Raw genomic sequence first — 19,581 nt, forward strand, 5'->3', positions numbered from 1 at the left:
TCACATGTGGGGCGATTTGATAAATCAGTTTGTGGCGGTTTTTTTAAATGTGGGCGATTAGCCAGTGGGGCGACTTGTCCTGCTTCCATTTGAAGGCCCCCTTGAAGGTTTTGTATGACTATATGAACCATCTTTCACGTAAAACCCCCATGTGCATTTTGAAAAGTTGGCAGATATGTTTCTAACTCCAGGCAAAATCTACCGGTATGAATGAAAAAGAAGTTTTCAATTAAGGCTCTGTGGCCATAACAGCTGTCTCATTAGCATTTTAACCACTTCCCATATTTGCAATTAAAACAATAGAAGAAAATTATTCAACGCAAAAACAAAACTTACTTGTAAATATGAAATTCTCTTTACGGTATGAGTTTTTCTCATTGTTTGAGATTGTACAGTAGTACCTGTAACTGCTTATACCTATTTCTTATTCACTTTTGCTTGATAAACTCACTAAATATCATGTATATATACATTGTACCACATCTCCTTATTTTTATATGCATTCCAATAACATGAACAATTTTAATTCAATTCTATATACCAAAGCAAAATGAACTGCACCACTTTCATTCACTAGTATGCATCTTTTGGCAAAATACAAGTTCTTAAATGACACAAGATATATTTATTGATAAAAAAAATAAAATTTAGTATACAATTCTTTAACAGGTATATAAAAAAAAAGCACAGCTGTGTCATAACTTGTGAAATCTGTGCTGAAAACATAGACATTGATGGTATTTGAGTAATTCCATATGTGAAGCTCAACATTAGCTCGTCAGTTGGTGGTGGACAGTTATAGTTCCTTTCTGCAGGCTAGGATGAATGACTTTTCAGGAAAACCAATTTCACAAATCAAAACTTTCCTCTAGATTTCTCCTACAATATTCATCCAGTTTAGTTCTTTTGGTTTAATTGGACACCGTCCTGATTTTTAATTTTGCAAACCATTCAGTCTCTTGCTTGCAAATGGTGCATGAAAATAGGATTGGTATGGCAGTAGACAAGTCTCTTTAAAGTGGGTTTGTGCCCTGAAAAAAAGTTTTATAACTGAAGTTTTTTTGAAACTTGTGCAACACACATACCTAAATAACTATAACATAGAAGAGAGCATCATTCGTGTCAATGTTTTGTTCCTGTTTACATTGTCATTGATATTTTTTCAGAAAGCCTGAGGCATAGCTCATGAATTCCTGTCATTACATCCTAAATTAACATAATTACTGCTAGAATAATTATCAGTATGACATACGTACACTATCATTGTACAGCCCAAGTCTTCAGTATATATCATTGTTGCATTCATTCACTCCTGTGTTCAGTCGTTCAAAAATATTTAAACTTCAACAAATGAACTTTAATCATTTGTTAATAAGGACAAGAAAACACTAGAAAAGATACGTACATACAACCCGTGTTTAAGTGTATTTGAGAGAGAAATATATCTGGTTAAACGATGTATAAAGGAGGAAAAAATTGCAGATATTGCATTACGATGCTTTCTGCCTAATAGCACGTGGATATGTTTACATATTTAGACTTGACCCAGTATGACCCGTACCTTGTAGGTCACCGCCGTCGTTTAAACACTAGACTACAGTCGTGTATAAGACAATAAAATGCTTAAGCCTGTACTATTTGTGTGAAGTAAATGTGTTTTTTCTGTACATTTAAATTGTTTTACCTGATAGCAAGGACGTATCTATCCGTTTCCTTCTCAATTCACTTTGTCAATTTCTTCGAGCTCCTTCAAAACATACGTATTACTGCGCTCGGAAGTGAAAAAAATATTAGAAATCCTCGTAAAATAATGCTATTTTCAATTTTGTGGAATCCATTTTGTTATATTTATTATATAAAGATAAAAAAGTTACGATTAATTATGAATTTGCATATCATTATACGGAACGTTTATGGACTATTTTTCCATAGCTGTAAGTCGGTCATTTTGGCGGGAAATCATGTACACATACACACGTAGATTGGCTGGTACCTGATCGTAATGTTACACATCAGATATATCAAATAGCTAATACCCGGAACGTAGTACCGGGAACCAGGATAATACGTAGACAACATACATAACTAATACCGAAATTGAAAACGCTTTACGGTTTCTCGTTTATAAACTGAATTCCGCTTTGAATTATAGAAGATGCAATATTAATCATGTTCAGTCGACTTTTCCCTCTTTTATCTTTCGTCCCTCTTTCATTGTTATATCAACGTCTGAACTAATTAAAAAATCTTTAGATCTCAGATAACACTCGAAATTGACCCGACCTCTTTCCACACGGAATACAAATAATGATAGTTTGTAGTCAGGTTGACTGCTTATAATGCAAAATACACATTAATAACAAGTTCTATAAAACGAACAATACACACTGATCGTTTCTTTAGTCCCCAATGTAAATGAAAGAAACAAAAACCATATCATACCATAAAAAGAAGAGGAGAAATTCGAACATTTCCGGATCTTTTTCTGGCCAAAAGACCCCCTGCATAGATTGCGTATGAAAAGATTAACCTCATGACTTGAAAGTCAGGCCTTAAAGCACTGCCTTTAAAAATATATAATAAAGCATAGAAAACATGGCAAAATCCGTTACCATGCTGTATCACACTCGACCAATATCATCCCTCTGGCTAATATTGGTATCTCAGGATGATACAGCATATATGATACGGATTTTGCCATGTATTATTCTCTATGTACTGAATACTGATGCGTTATACTCAAGGTATGTTTTTCTTGCATCTTTTCATGTTCTGGTTGAAATAAGGTGCATAATGGGTATGTTTTTTTGGTCTCTGATTCAACCTTGTGCCAAAGTGATCCAAAGTGACCTCAGAATCAATATAGAAATGACTCTTGTTTTATGTTTTATGTGACCGTAACAAAATTTTAACTTGTTTTTTAAATTGTTATCATATAGCTATCAAATAAATATCAAGCATGATGAAAACTAGAGGCTCTCAAGAGCCTGTGTCGCTCACCTGTTACTGTATTTACTGATGTCGGCCATCTTGGTTGGTAGGCAGGGTCATTAGAAACTTTTTTAAAATAGATACCCTAGTAATGATTGTGGCCAAGTTTTGTTAAATTTGGCCCATAGTTTTAGAAAAGAAGATTTCTGTACAAGTTACAAAAATGACGAAAAGTTGTTCAATATTGACTATAAAGGACAATAACTCCTTAAGGGGTTCTCTGACAATTTTGGTCACTTGACTTATTTGTAGATCTTACTTTGCTGAACATTATTGCTGTTTACAGTTTATCTCTATCTATAATAGTTTTCAAGATAATAACCAAAAACTGCAAAATTTCCTTAAAATTACCAATTTTAGGGCAGCAACCCAACAACGGGTTATAGGATTCATCTGAAAATTTGTGAGGGGATAGATCTTATTCTGATGGACATTTAAATCTTGAAAGATTTGCCCTTAATGTCTTAGTTTCAAAGATATAAAGCAAAAACTGCATTTTACCACTATGTTCTAATTTTAGCCATGTTGGCCATTTTGTTTGGTAGGCGGGGTCATCAGACACATTTTTTAAACTATATACCACAATAATGATTGTGGCCAAGTTAGTTTAAATTTGGCCCAGTAGTTTCAGAGAAGAAGATTTTTGTACAAGTTACAAAAAATGACAAAAAATTGTTAAAATTGACTATAAAGGGCAATAACTCCTAAAGGGGTTGACTGACAATTTTGGTCATGTTGACTTATTTGTAGGTCTTATTTGAACATTATTGCTGTTTACAGTTTATCTCTATCTATAATAGTATTCAAGATAATAACCAACCAGATGCTCTGCAGGGCTCAGCTTTATACGACCGCAGAGGTTGAACCCTGTACAGTTGGGGCAAGTATGGACACAACATTTAAGCTGGATTCAGCTCTAAATTTGGATTGTGATTAAATAGTTGACACAGCATAAGGTTTCTGACACAGAATGAATGTGGTCTAATGAACTTAAAATGTTTTTTTTGCCTTTGAGCAATTCACTATGCTGTTGAATATTAATCCTCTCAAAAAAATGTTTGAAGAAATGTTCTTTTTATTTATGAAATCTGAAATGAGAAAAATTTCTTGCTATTGCACAATATTGTGCAATTAGACATTTCTTGCTATTGCGCAATACTGTGCAATTGAAAATATTTTCTATTGCACAATGCTGTGCAATTGAAGATTTCTTGCTATTGCGCAAGGGTACTGTGCAATTGAAAATTTCTTGCTATTGCACAATACTGTGCAATTGAAGATTTCTTGCTATTGCTGAATACTGTGCAATTGAAAATTTCTTGCTGTTGCCCAATACTTAATATAATAATTTTGGATCCTGATTTGAACCAACTTGAAAACTGGGCCCATAATCAAAAATCTAAGTACATGTTTAGATTCAGCATATCAAAAAAGCCCAAGAATTCATTTTTGTTAAAATCAAACTTAGTTTAATTTTGGACCCTTTGGACTTTAATGTAGACCCCATTTGAAAACGGGACCAAAAATTAAGAATCTACATACACAGTTAGATTTGGCATATCAAAGAACCCCAATTATTCAATTTTTGATGAAATCAAACAAAGTTTAATTTTGGACCCCAATTTGGACCAACTTGAAAACTGGGCCAATAATCAAAAATCTAAGTACATTTTTAGATTCAGCATATCAAAGAACCCCAAGGATTCATTTTTTGTTAAAATCAAACTAAGTTTAATTTTGGACCCTTTGGACCTTAATGTAGACCAATTTGAAAACGGGACAAAAAATTAAGAATCTACATACACAGTTAGATTTGGCATATCAAAGAACCCCAATTATTCAATTTTTGATGAAATCAAACAAAGTTCAATTTTGGACCCTTTGGGCCCCTTATTCCTAAACTGTTGGGACCAAAACTCCCAAAATCAAACCCAACCTTCCTTTTATGGTCATAAACCTTGTGTTTAAATTTCATTGATTTCTATTTACTTATACTAAAGTTATTGTGCGAAAACCAAGAATAATGCTTATTTGGGCCCTTTTTTGGCCCCTAATTCCTAAACTGTTAGAGCCAAAACTCCCAAAATCAATCCCAACCTTCCTTTTGTGGTCATAAACCTTGTGTCAAAATTTCATAGATTTCTATTTACTTAAATTAAAATTATAGTGCGAAAACCAAGAAAATGCTTATTTGGGCCCTTTTTGGCCCCTAATTCCAAAATTGTTGGGACCAAAACTCCCAAAATCAATCCCAACCTTCCTTTTGTGGTCATAAACCTTGTGTTAAAATTTCATAGAATTCTATTTACTTATACTAAAGTTAGAGTGCGAAAACTAAGTATTCAGACAACGACGCAGACGACGACAACGCAGACGACGACGCCAACGTGATACCAATATACAACCAAAAATTTTTGAATTTTTGCGGTCGTAGAAAAACTGCAAAATTTCCTTAAAATTACCAATTCAGGTGCAGCAACCCAACAACAGGTTGTCTGATTTATCTGAAAATTTCAGGGCAGATAGATCTTGACCTGATCAACAATTTTACCCCATGTCAGATTTGCTCTAAATGCTTTGGTTTTAAAGATATAAGCCAAAATATACATTTTACCTCTGTGTTTAGCCATGGCGGCCATCTTGGTTTGATGGCCAGGTCATCGGACACATTTTTTGAACTAGATACCCCAAGGATGATTGTGGCCAAGTTTGGTTAAATTTGGCCCAGTAGTTTCAGGGGAGAAGATTTTTGTAAAATTTTACAAACGCCGGACGCCAAGTGATGAGAAAAGCTCACTTGACCTTATATTATTTGAGTCAATTTTCTAAGTCCAAGCACCATAAATTTGCATAAAATCTTCAGACCAAACCAAAATTTCAACATATTCTACAACTTGAAAAGATAAAACAATGTACCCTTCAAGCATAACGACAAAAAGTGTAGAAAAATGAATTTTGAGTGAATTTTCAAAGTTTAAGGACTATTTCTCTGCACAAAATTATCAAACCAAAACTAAATTTTAACTTGTCATGATCAATCAATATACAAAATATCAAATTCAAGCACAATAAAAAAGTGTGAAAAACTTATTTCCCGGACTGACGGATTAATAGACAGAGTGCAAACCTAAAGTTTCTTTCGTTTTTTTCAGTACAGGACTAATATTCACAAGCATACCTGCCAACTTTTGAAAGTGCCCATGGGGGTTTTAGTGTGCGACAACAATTTCAAAGGTTACAATTCTTTGCAACGACTATTTTGCGCGTGCTGTTTTGTGGTCTAGAAAAAGTGTCATATTTGTAAAATGAGCTTACATGCCTTTTTCTTAAGTTTATTTGTATGATTCTAGTTATTATATCAGCAGAAAACATGTAGCTGTAAGACCAGGAATTATTTTCATTTGTAAGGATACTAAATAGTTGTTGACTTTTCCAATTTAAAATTATACACAAAGAAGGACCTTTATCAGGTTGGGAACAACACCTAGGGATACCCCCTCAATGTTAGGACATTAAAAACCATTTTTTTTTAAGTACAAATGAGCACATATTCATATTGTTTGAAGAAACTTTTCCCAAAGAACTATAAATCTTATGATCTATCTGGTATGATATGGTCAACACATGTCCAAGAATTTTGATATGTTCTTGGCCTTATATCTTCTTTATTATTTAAAATAATTGGACCCTTCATTTAGAAAAGCTTTTCCAAATAAATGTCAGAATTTCCCATTTTTAAGTTAATAAATCTACATTTTTCTATTTTATTTTTTACAAGGGTAAAATGACCCCTTGACTAAGGGTAGTCCCTCAGTTAAGGGATTCCTCATGATGATGTGGGGTGGGGGGGGGGGTGTCCATGTGAAAAATAAAGAATAGTACATTATACTTTAAATGATTTGGTATTTTAATTGAATACATAAATAAAATTATTTTACAGCAAGTGTAATAAATTAGTGAATAAAATACTATTTATTATCCTTATGGTAGTACTGCATCATTGAAGTTTGTCAATCAGCCATGCTTTTATTCTTATTCTGTGTAAGAACCTCCTTGCAGGTGAAAAAATCATTTGCCATGTTCACGATTTTACTATTCTGACCAACAAACAGAGGAATACAACACAAGTTCAATATCAAGCATGTTAAAATAATCTTGAGAGAAAACGTTTTTGATTGGCTGATTAATTTGATCATGAGAAACATACATTTTGATTGGCTGAACACGATTTTCTTCCATTGGACACAGTTCAAAATTGGGAACAATCATATATTTTTCGTGTAGATTTTCACCAAATCGTGTTTTAGAGGGTTTTTCAGGAACACGATCGTGCAATCGTGACAAAGGGTCAAAATCGTGTAGTACACGCCTAAATCGTGAAAGTTGGCAGGTATGCACAAGTAAGGCTGTTAGTTCTCTTGTTTGAAATATTTCACACAGGTCATGTGGGGCCTTTATAGCTGACTGTAAACTATGTTCTTTTTACTGTTGCCAATAATTGCTTGCTCATTTAAACTAAATTGATTAATGGTCTCATTGGCAATCATACCACATCTCCTCAATTTTATATGGATACCATATTTGCTTTATCTTTCCCAGGTCATAAAATTACAAATTTAAAAATAACAAAGTTGATGATTTTAATGAAATACAATTGTATAATTCAATGGTGACATAAAGAAACAAACAAATAATCTGACTCAAATTTATTCAGAATTCATATTGCCCTTGTAATATATATGTACAAATTGTCAGAACAAAACTTACAGCAATTTTGATAAATATAAATATTTAAAACAAAGAATTTCATTGGCTGACTGAAACCAGTAACTTCATTGGCTGGTTTCTTACAATAAAAGCACCAATCAAACCAATCTCAATTTGAACTTTAAAATATAAAACATGATTTTATATGTGAAAATAATGAATCAGAAAAATAAATATGGAACCTTGACAGTTCAAACAGGCAGCAACTTGGGAGGGAATGTCTGGTGTGTGTCAAGGTTAATTATCAAGGACAAATTCTTAGGAACTGAGATTCATGTATTTTTTTTTTTATATTAACTACAGAATACAGTGAATTTACCATTAAGACATTTAATATATTTATAAACTGATACTTAAATACAGTGAATTTACCATTAAGACATTATATTTATGTGTTTTTAACATTTATCCATTAAATACAACATATTTTTGCCACATAAAAGACACAAACTGAATTTTCCTAAAAAAAATTTCGGGTATTTGTAAACATTTCAGAAGGCTAGGTCTACAACTTTCTAGCAAAGCTTTTTTTTAGTTTCTTGTTGAAAAATTATAAAAACATATTAAATGAGCAAAATTTGAAACTACAGAATTTTAGAAGAAAATAGAGGTACAATGTAAGGTGAATATGGCAAATATATTGGAAAATTAAAATATTTTTCCGGTTTTTTTTTTTTATTTAATTTTTTAAAACCTTTTTGTAAAATCTTCCACTTTAATATTACATTTTTTGGGGTAAGCCAATCACAGTTGTGAAATATTAAAAAGTTAATTGAAAAGCAAATTGACACAAAATATTAAATATTTGATGAACAATATTATTTAATTAAGAAATGAAATACATGTTAAAACCTAGTCCAAACAGATATTTGAAACAAGAAGTGTTTTATATGATTATCTAATCAAAGTTTAAAACAGTGTTATGAACTTCAACTGTGCTATTTGTTTTGAAACCTAGATTAAATATTTGAATCAATAATGGCTTCTCACACCTTTATATTTTGTATGAATATATTGAACTTAATCAGCCTAAAAAATAACTTCTCCTTCAAGGGGTACACACTGAGAATCAACTGATGGAACTAAAGAATTCTGAGGTACTAAATGTGAATCAACTGATGGAACTAAAGAATTCTGTATGTATTTTTTCCTCAAAAACTCATGCTTTTTTTAATTTAGTGTTAAAAATGGATGTATATAACAGTTACCTTCAGTTGTAAATTAAGCATTGACATTAAGGACAATGTTGATGCAAAATTTTTAATGCACAAAGTTACCTTTCAATTTACAACTTTTTTTTTTCATCTCAATACAGTTCTACTCAAAGTGGATATTCAATAATCTTGGATTTTATCGAATATACATTAGCAAGGTGTCCAATGAAAATGGACATGGCTTTAGTCATAATAACCTGGCATATGATCTGAACTTACATCTACATATACAATTCATCATATAAATGAAACAAAAGTTTTCTCACATGACATAGATGTAAATAATTCAAACACAATATGATATAAATAAATAGCTGATAGTTTTGCTCCACAATAAAACTGTAAATAATGGGATTAAAACCTACATAAAAACCTAACGACATTCCAATGGTAATCGGATTGAGTATGGAGTATACATGTCTCAAGGCAAGTTTTAAGGCTATGTTATAATGGAGGAGTGATTTCTAGATTTCCATTTTCTCACAACTCAGATTTATGTAGTGTCTTCTAAATCTACTTATACGTTACATTTATTACTTCCCTTGCTTATAAGACATGTACACTTTATTTTTATTACTTCCCCTGCTTATAAGACATGTACATTTTATTTTTATTACTTCCCCTGCTTATAAGACGTGTACATTTTATTTTTATTACTTCCCCTGCTTATAAGACATGTACATTTAATTTTTATTACTTCCCCTGCTTATAAGACATGTACATTTTATTTTTATTACTTCCCCTGCTTATAAGACATGTACATTTTATTTTAGAATCCAGGTGGTGTAATTTGGACACTACAATGACATGTAGATGTCTTTTCCTTATTGGTGTTGGATTGCTGTCTCATTGAAGATTATTTCTTCTTTATTCATATGTATGTACATTACATGGATGGGCCAGGTGAGCTAAAAATGTCATGCCTGGATTAATAAGGTTAAAGTACCTTGTCTAAATTCCCTATACAAATTTCAATTACAGATAATAACTTTTTCAGAAAATTGTGAGCAATGATCAAAGTAAATTTTCTATACTGTTTTTTTGTGGGGTTTTTTTTTTTTTGGGGTTAAAAAAATGCTATTTTCACATCAAATTCCGAAGAAAATATACCCGATCCTACATTAATCTGTTAGCAAACAAATAATACAAAGTTTGCAAAGGAAGTAATATATGTGAGCATTTCTTAAAAACTAGAAATCCATCAATGATAAAAATCTACTGAAATTTGTAACCCTAGCCTTATGTTGCTAAAATATGAAAAAGGTGAAATGATAAAAATAATAATTAACTGGAAAGGTAAATGGTGAAGAGATGTATGTCCCCTACGTAGCCTTGTTATTGATAGTGATGAATTCACATTTTCCAATTGTTAAATCATTGGTAGTTAATTTTTATCTTTTAATCATTTATTTCTATACATAGCACTAAAATGTGATGACCTATACAATGTATACATAATTTATCTACAACTTTAAAAAAGAAAATTTAATTTCAAATATCCCTTATTATTATTCTGCAAATTCTTTTTAGTATTTCTTTTGTCACATAATCTATTGTGAAATTTGGCCCTCGCTCCCAGAACTACAAACCTTAGACATCAAGAATTTTTATTCAGCAAAGTTATTTCCCCAGAATACAATCTGACAAACAAGTTAAAATAATATGTTCTAACAAATCCAAAACTTGGCTGGTAATATATTACGAAGACAAAATTGAGAATTTTGACCTGGTTTATTATATATCTATTGTGTTACAAAACATTTATGTCTTAGCTATTACAATCATTATCTTTTAAATAGCAGACAAAGTAACTGATCTGAATAATTGTTAGAAAAATATGAAAATGAGTTTCTCTAAGCCATAGATGTGTATTACTGTTAACCCCTTTGAGAGTACTTCTAATGAATAATAATACAATAAAAGTGTGATGATATCAAGCATATGAAAATACAATGAGCTGTTCCATAGAACATACATGGAAACAAGGGAAGGTTACCAGATTTCAAGATCTACACTTTAAACATTTTTATCAGACTTTACATTTCACACCTAGCCTAATTGCTTTTTGGGTGGTTCTGAAAAAATATATTTACTAAAAAATTTGTCAGAAAGATGGGTAAAAATTTCTTATTTTTAATATCATAGGCTTTATTGGAAAATGTGCTGGATTTTAAGGGTGTTTAACTTGCAACAAATACAAAAATGTTCATAAATATGATAGGGTAGGCTTCAAAATTTAGGACAGGAAACACAATTTTTTTGGTTTTTCTTTATTCTTAAGGTGGTACCTAACACTACATGGAGATAACTCTGTAAAATCAGCAGAATGTTTTAATAACGTTGTGTTCTGTGGGAATATCAAGCTTCTCAATGATCAAAATAAGTGTTTGTTAAACTGCTATATAACCAGTGTAATTTTTCTGATTAAACGGTTGGTTCAAATATTTTCAAATTTTTATATTTTTGTCAAAGGGTCAAGGTAAATAATTTGTCAAAATATTAACAAAATTATACTAACCAAATAAAATTTAGTTAAAGTGTTAGGTACCACCTTAAAGTGCATTCCCTTAGTAACATGTAGATTTTAATGGAACTAATCAAAACAATTTTCGGAACAAATCATCTGCACATATTTTTATAATAAAATCTAAAATGAAAGCAAAAGTGGTAGTAATAGAGAGAACCCTTGTTGCTGCTATATATATATATCTGTTCTATAAATAAAATAAACAGTATAAAAATAGTTTCACTTCCCCAATTAAATGGTGGAGGACATATACTCCACCTATATTTAATCATGTTATAAAACACTTATAATGAACAAATGAGTATGGTTGACACAGGGGCAATAATCGCTTAATTATTGAACACGTTTAAGCGGTGTGTCTGTGTTGTTAATGCTGATCACATGACACATCACATCACATCACATCACACAGCATTGCTTGTGGCCGTTCCCTTTCTGTTTGAGTCGGGATTTTGGACGGTAATGTTCCAAGAAGGCAAGTTGTTTTGCATTGATTGCTCCTCGTCTTTTTCTGAAAATAGAAATTATTTCTTTTACGTATTTAGCATATCTAGAAGTCATAGGATTAGAAACATTCATACATTTTTAAATATTAGTTCTTCCTTGTTATCTATATATCTTATAATTAAGTAAAAAAAATGTTGGAGGTGTGTGTATTCTGCTGATTAACAAATATTTGTTTTTCCTTGTCATTTATATATTTTTTGTAGTTCTAATTAAAAATCAAGTGTTGGTGATTATGGTCTGTTGTAATGCCATACATTTCTGGGCATTGCTGTTACCCTTTGTGTATTTTCAAAGCTTTAAATATGCCCTTACTTCTACATATATTCTTAAATATTACCCTTTAATATCATATGCATGTAAACTTATTGAAAACTTTCTTACAATCTCATACATTTAAATGTTATTGGTTACATAACCCATTAATTTGCAGTGTATGTTTGACTTGCACTACTTTTAGAATTATTCTTATCAAAATAAAATCTTCCAAATGTTGACAATAGGGAAGCATTGTGTAATAAATCAGTTTTTAGGGCATCTTAAATATCAGATGTAAGTCTTCTCCTTTATAATCCATTTAACTTTTCCTTGTTTCCTTATAAAACAGTTATCAAAACAAAAACTTCAATGTGTTCTTCCTTTTTCTGAGAAGTACAAATGTATTTATAGGTGATATTACTTATTTAATACAGTTCAAGCAGTATATATACATGTATAAAGGAAGACCTTCATATTCCGGTTGCAGATTTTTTGTGCCGTGTTGAAGACCCATTGGTGTCCTGTTTTCATCTCTCTGTTTCGGGTTGATGTACTTTAGAAACATTCTCTTCATTTCCATTTTCATTTTTAACATTTGCTTTTTGTTGTTTGATTAATGTCTCAATGACATATAGCCAGCTATTCTTTTTATCACTGGTTCGACAAACAAGAGGTAGTTTCTTGGCTTAAATCTTATCAAAATCCCAAGATGAGATGTAAATGAGCTTCAAGTCCTATTTTCCTGGACAATGCCAAAATAATATCTACGGGATAATTTGAGAAAATAGTGGTGATTTTATTATTATCTAGAGTATACATACTGTCTGATTAGTTCTACAGCATCTTCATATAGCATTCCACATTCAATTAATGCTAAAGCTACCAAAACAGGAGCTCTAAAATATATAAAGTAGGAATCATTTGTATAAATATGCAATTTTAAATATTCCTTCTGTTCAAAAAGGACAAAATATGCAGACTATCTGAATTCCTGTTGTAACAAACACATTTGTCCTAATTCACCGTTTCAGAATCTAATGCACTCTGGGTAATATTCTTGAAAGTGTACAACAAAACGCTATGATTGGTTTAAAATATCATAAACGTGGTGTAATTTTCATCTTGCTGTACTAACCTTTAAATAAGTTCTTTAGCTTCTGGAACAGGCAATTATAAATTGTCTTTAGTTTCTTAGATGGTGGTCATTCTTATGGTGGCCCCTCTGTGCAAATTTTTTCATTCTATTAAATGGGCAAGTTTTTGTAGACATAAAACTGGATTAACCCCATCAGCATCACATTGTGTGCCTGTACCAAGTCACTGTTTTTAAACCAGCTTTTGTCTTTTGTTGTTTGTATGTTGTGTGGTACTTTAGAATATTACTTTGAATTGTCTTTATATAGGTATTATTCATTTTATGCATACAACACCCTAAAGACATTTTGTGAATATATATAGAAATTTTTTCTCAAATGCTTTGCTTTATGATTTTCAGATTCATCCATAATAAGAAAATTTGTGCAACAATATGTACCACATAATTCTTCAAAACAACATGAGCTGAATTGCTACATGTATATTGATTGTATAATGCATTATCAAATGATTGAAACCATGAAATAATCAACTGTACATGCTGTACAATCAGGTAGATTTACCTGCCTAATCCTGCTACAAAAAGTACAGCCACACAGCATCCTGGCTCCTCTTTAAACCTTGTTTTAGTATTTACCTGCCTAATCCTGCCACACAATGTACAGCCACACAGCATCCTGGTTCCTCTTTAAACCTTGTTTTAGTATTTACCTGCCTAATCCTGCTACACAATGTACAGCCACACATCATCCTGGTTCCTCTTTAAACCTTGTTTTAGTATTTACCTGCCTAATCCTGCCACACCTGCCACACAATGTACAGTCGCACATCATCCTGGTTCCTCTTTAAACCTTGTTTTAGTATTTACCTGTCTAATCCTGCTACACAATGTACAGCCCCACAACATCCTGGCTCCTCTTTAAACCTTGTTTTAGTATTTACCTGCCTTATCCTGCCACACAATGTACAGCCACACAGCATCCTGGTTCCTCTTTAAACCTTGTTTTAATATTTACCTGCCTAATCCTGCCACACAATGTACAGCCACACAACATCCTGGTTCCTCTTTAAACCTGGTTTTTAGCAGATTAATCCATTCCTCTATGACTTCTCCTGGGGGTGGATTACCATCATCAAACTGACAATCCTGAAAACAAAATAAAGCATCAAAGACCCATAACAAACGTTTACCTTTGGCCATGCATCAAAGACTCATAACAAACGTTTACCTTTGGCCATGCATCATAAACATAAAAATCCTGTTCCTAAGCGATTGTTTGATTAGACTGATCATGCTGAATGACATTAGAATGATTAGATTACCGTTAATATCTAAACATTATATTACCTCCCTTACATGTCTTTTTTTTTAATCTTGTTATATCATATTTAAATATTATCTACTAGTTAATACTAAAAGCCTTTTCACCTTTCACGAAATCTACACCATAGAATTTTTAGATAAAATATGAGAAGATGGCTGCAATATTATTCTTTCATATAAGAAAAAGAAAAATGGGGGTCACCGAACTCGTTTTCTTGCTACATAATAAAATGGGTAAATTCCTAACACATTCTATTGTAAAAATAACACAATCTGAATTATCTCCCCTTATTTGGCAAAGTTGGAAAAAAATGAATCAAACAAAAGTAATCGGTTAATGGTAAAATACAACCATAAATATGATAAAACATTGCATTTTCTATATTATAATGAAAAATCTTACACATGAATTACCTACTTGTCTCAAAATTTGCACATTTTATCAAAGATATAGACCTTGTTTTCTGGTATTTCAAAATCCAAGATGGAGGAAGACACCCTATCTACCTTAATTTCACTAAAATGTTCTTCAGTGGGGAAAGGTTCTGAAACCTCATCAATGCTCAATTTTATTTTCTGTCCCACTTCTATCCCACAGCTTGTAAAAGTTCTCTCCAATATAAATATTCATCCCATTAAACCCAGTACTAATCAATAATTTCAATTATCCATATTGTCTTAATCCCTCCACTATATACATCAATACATTCACCAAGTTTAATCAATGTTCAATTTTAGTTTGTTTACATTACAACATATTTACGTGCAGACAGCCTGCGACATTCTATGGACAAAATAGAATTTTAAATATGTCATCAAAATAATTCTTTTCAACGAACGCATTTTATTTTTTTTTACTAAATCACCATCAAATGTTTAATTCAGACTTTGTGGAATGTTTAGTAGTCACTGTATTCCCGGAACCCGAAAGGGTCAATCCTGAAATACTGAGGTTAAACACACCTGATCCCGAAGTCCCGATAATGGTCCTATCTCCCCTCAGTTAACTGTCCGTTGACACTTCTGTTTGTCCATTCTACTTTTGTAACATTCACAATCATTTTCATGATAATAAAAGGTTTGGCATCAAATAAATTCATATAAATTATATTTATATTACAGCTTATTTTCTACTGCATGTAGAGCTAGACTTTGGTTAGCTTGCTTGCTTTATTGTATAATGTACAATAGTAAGTTTTGAATAATATGGATCCTGCCAGGCTGACCTTTTCATTGCAGAAAATGTCAAAATGCATGAAAATTGTTATTAAACTTAAAGTGCAACTAATTTTAGATTTTAGATCCCATGCCCCACCCGCCCCCATCCCCCTCCCAATGCTTTACATCATAGTGTACAAACTCATGATACACATAGATATTATAAATACAGAAAAATGTCTTCTGTATTTATTAATATAGACATAACAGATGACAAAACCAGACCACACACACAATTCTTCCAGTTTCAGAATTCACTATTATATAAGCTGAATAGATTTAAGATAATTATCAATCAATATCAATATATTAAGGTCAGAAACACAAACTGGAATAGTCAACTTTATTTGACAGGACAAATAAAATCTGGAAATTCTAACAAATAATGTACTGGTCTTAGTTTTCTGATAAACTTTTTAAGAGACAGATACCTTAAGATGATCTAGAACAAAGAAAGAAGGTCATCATGTACAGGTATATTGGTTTGTAGATTGGTAAACAAAATAAAAGACATAAATTATCATAATCCATTTTCTGTACAAATTTTTAACAATTATCACCAAATTATCTCCATAGTTATTTCAGAACTGTTCAAAATCATGACCTTAAAATAGTTTCAATATTATATGCTCTATAATCTGACAATGGTCATCACCAAGGGACATATACTGTTGGAGTGTTTCAAATGTAAATATATATAGATATCAACAAGATATACAGGCCTTTTCTGTTTGATATTAACAAATCTAGAATTTCCACAAAAGGTTTTATCCACTTGAGATAGTTGAATTAAGGTGGTACCTAACACTACAGGGAGATAACTCTGTAAAATCAGCTTAACGTTTTTTTATCACACTGTGTTGTAAAGGGAATAGCTTCTGAATGATCAAAATTAGTGTTTGTCAAACTGCTATATAACCAGTGTAATTTTCCTGATAAAACGGTTGGTTCAAATTTTTTGAAATTTTTATATTTTTGTCAAAGGGTCAAAATAAATACTTTGTCAAAAGTATGTTAAAATCTAAAATTTAACTGTTGCACTCATGAGCAAAGAGGTCAAATTTTTATGAGAAAGGAAAACAGACACTGTGCAGACTCTGGACTAAGCTTAAGATCCCATGATTTCATGTATTTGGGTTTTAATCATTGTTGAAGGTTCAATGGTGACCTAAAATTGTTAATTTCTGTACATTTCGTCTCTTGTGAAGAATTTCTTATTGGCAATCAGACCACATCTTCTAATTTTAATATTTGAGTGTACTTTTTCACTAAAATGGCAAAATATCAAGTAAAATTATACTGTTTGATCTCACAAAGCTTGAAAAAAAAAAGGTTTGTCATTTCATGTACTAAAAGATTAAGTCATTTGAGATAGGTGTGTCTAGTCTAGTAAGATTTCCTCAAATTAACACCTCTAATATTACTTTGTATTCTCTTAATGGGGTCAGAGAGAAGACAAACGATGGTTTAGTGCATTGCATTTAAAGAAAATAATATTGGAGTATTTCTATAAAACCTTATGCTTTGAAGTTCTTCAAATCATATTAATATTAATCTTTAAAGAGGGAATTTACCACAGATATCCTGTATGCATTATTATTGTAATAAATTAAATCATGTGTAAAATTGGAACAAAATTTCGAAATATTGAGATTGATTGTTGGTTGCTTAATGTCCAGTGGCAACTATTTCATGCATGTTCAGGACAAAGAAACATTTAGAAGTGTAGTAAATCTATTGAAATATTTTTTTAAATATCTTGTTCAGTTCAAGAAAAATGAAATAACAATTTCTTATTTTCATCTGCTAGATAGCACAGTAATTCTGTTTGAATAATAGACAAGGGACATATCTGAATGTAAACGAGAAAGCTAACCAACAAGTTACAAAAAAATTTTGATTTTACAGTAGACAACAGCATACATGAATTCTTCAATAACAGGTATCTATACAATAGTTCAAATTCCAGACTGTCCTGAGTTTATCAAACTGTCAATAAATAGAACAGAAACTATCAAAGATTTGTCATCAAAAGAAATTCAAAATAACTAAATATAAACTGCTTCGCTAAGACTAGCTGGATACGCCAGCAGGTCAAACCCTGAACAGTTGGGCAAAAATGGACACCATACTTAAGCTAATAAATTCAGAAATTATTGCAATTTAGAGAAAAATCCTGTTTCAATTATATAAAATATTTCAAAATGCGAGTTTAAATTATTGTGTTAACAACTCTGTTGCATTTGAGATATTTTGTTTGTTGTGTATTGCCCTTTAACTACTGTTTACTGACTTTAGACAATAGTACATCCTAATTGAAAGAAGCAGACCTGTTGATGAAAGCAATGTGTTGATTAACTACAATAACATTTTGTTTATTTACATCACTGTTTATCTATGTTGTTTACTTAACAGCTACAAACTGGAGGAGACAAACTACCTACACTTCTATAATATACACCGTGTAAATAGGGTGGCAACTTTTACATCTACTCACAGTTTAAATCAACATGCAAAATGTTCACAAACAATTCAAATTGATCATTCAAAGTTTATATTCCATTGCATTGTAACAAAAGTTTTAATTTGCATTGGTATTTAAATATCTCATCAGAAAATAAAACCAGACTCATTAGAAAATAAAATTATCATAATATACAATATTGTTTTCAGAGGTGAATATAGAATTTTTCAAGTGGGGGATCCACTGACTGCCTAAGAGAAGGCCCAGCCTGGTCATCCTTCAGTGATTTTCTATATAAGCAACTTAATTTTTCCAAGTAAAAGCGGGGTCTGGGCCTCCTACCCCCTATCCTATCTAAATCCATATCTGGTCTTAGCCTAGATCATAGATGGTGGCATTTTTGCCTATAACCAAGAACATTTTTGCATTTGGCCTTATATTACATTGATCATGAACTACCTTACTAATTTTAAACATATTAGAATGTAACAAATCATTACAAAGTTCTGTTATAATACGTTTGTTCTAAACTAAAGTTATTTGCACCAAGTACATATACAAACAAATGATTTAATGAATGTGTCATGTTTATTGGTCTATCATTATTCTAAATAACAACAGCACTTAACCAACATATCTACAGTAACTACTCAGACTTGTCACTATTGTTACTTCCCATCTCAAATCTTCATTCAAGAAAACTAGAAACAATTCCTCTTATTTGCTCTAACTTAGTAACTATAGAATTAATCTACATAGTACATTTTCCTTTTTGGTTTAACCAGATGCTCTGCAGGGTGCAGCTTTCAGTCTTTACGCTGAACTGCTAAATCTACAGGCCCGCAGCTCAATTTTTGAAAATTTTTAGTTAGATTCTGTTGGCCTGTAGGTCTGATTTTTACAGGCCCGAGAGCAATTTTACCAGCCTGGGCTGCCACTTGTCGTGAAGACTGAGCTTTATACAACCGCAGAGGTCGCACCCTGAACATTTGGGGCAAGTATGGACACAACATTTAAGCTTGATACAGCTCTGAATTTGGATTGTGATAAAATAGTTGATACAGAATGAATGTGGTCTAAGAACTTAAACTTAAAAACTTTAAAATTTTAAATTGGACATTTACCTATTATGATCCAATATCCAAAATCTTAATACATGGTTAGATTCAGCATATCATTAAGAACCCCAAGAATTCAATTTTTGATGAAATCAAATAAT

The 19,581-nt window shown here is 31.6% G+C and overlaps 1 protein-coding gene and 1 long non-coding RNA gene across 5 annotated transcripts in view; both read right to left on the reverse strand.

The window, feature by feature from the left end:
• Positions 1–610: 610 nt before the first annotated feature.
• LOC143053532 (uncharacterized) lies at positions 611–2,578 on the reverse strand. Its single transcript, XR_012971391.1, has 2 exons — positions 1,685–2,578; positions 611–1,031 (listed from the first exon to the last, which is right to left on the reverse strand). It is a non-coding gene; the product is annotated as an uncharacterized LOC143053532 (long non-coding RNA).
• Positions 2,579–7,682: 5,104 nt separating this feature from the next.
• LOC143053816 (protein tyrosine phosphatase type IVA 2-like) overlaps positions 7,683–19,581 on the reverse strand; it is a 35,417-nt gene continuing 23,518 nt past the window's right edge. For 3 of the 4 annotated variants that reach the window (XM_076226605.1, XM_076226607.1, XM_076226608.1), the window contains exons 4-6: positions 14,373–14,503; positions 13,083–13,157; positions 7,683–12,010 (exon numbers count right to left, since the gene is read on the reverse strand). In XM_076226605.1, the coding sequence (XP_076082720.1) occupies positions 11,899–12,010; positions 13,083–13,157; positions 14,373–14,503 (318 nt within the window). In that variant the 3' untranslated portion in view covers positions 7,683–11,898. Of the gene's footprint in view, positions 12,011–13,082; positions 13,158–13,993; positions 14,051–14,372; positions 14,504–19,581 lie in introns of all 4 variants that reach the window. The other variant, XM_076226606.1, reaches the window with a different exon arrangement.

The sequence above is a fragment of the Mytilus galloprovincialis genome, chromosome 12 (genome assembly GCF_965363235.1).
Source record: "Mytilus galloprovincialis chromosome 12, xbMytGall1.hap1.1, whole genome shotgun sequence".
In the NCBI taxonomy this organism is placed as follows: Eukaryota; Metazoa; Mollusca; class Bivalvia; order Mytilida; family Mytilidae; genus Mytilus; species Mytilus galloprovincialis.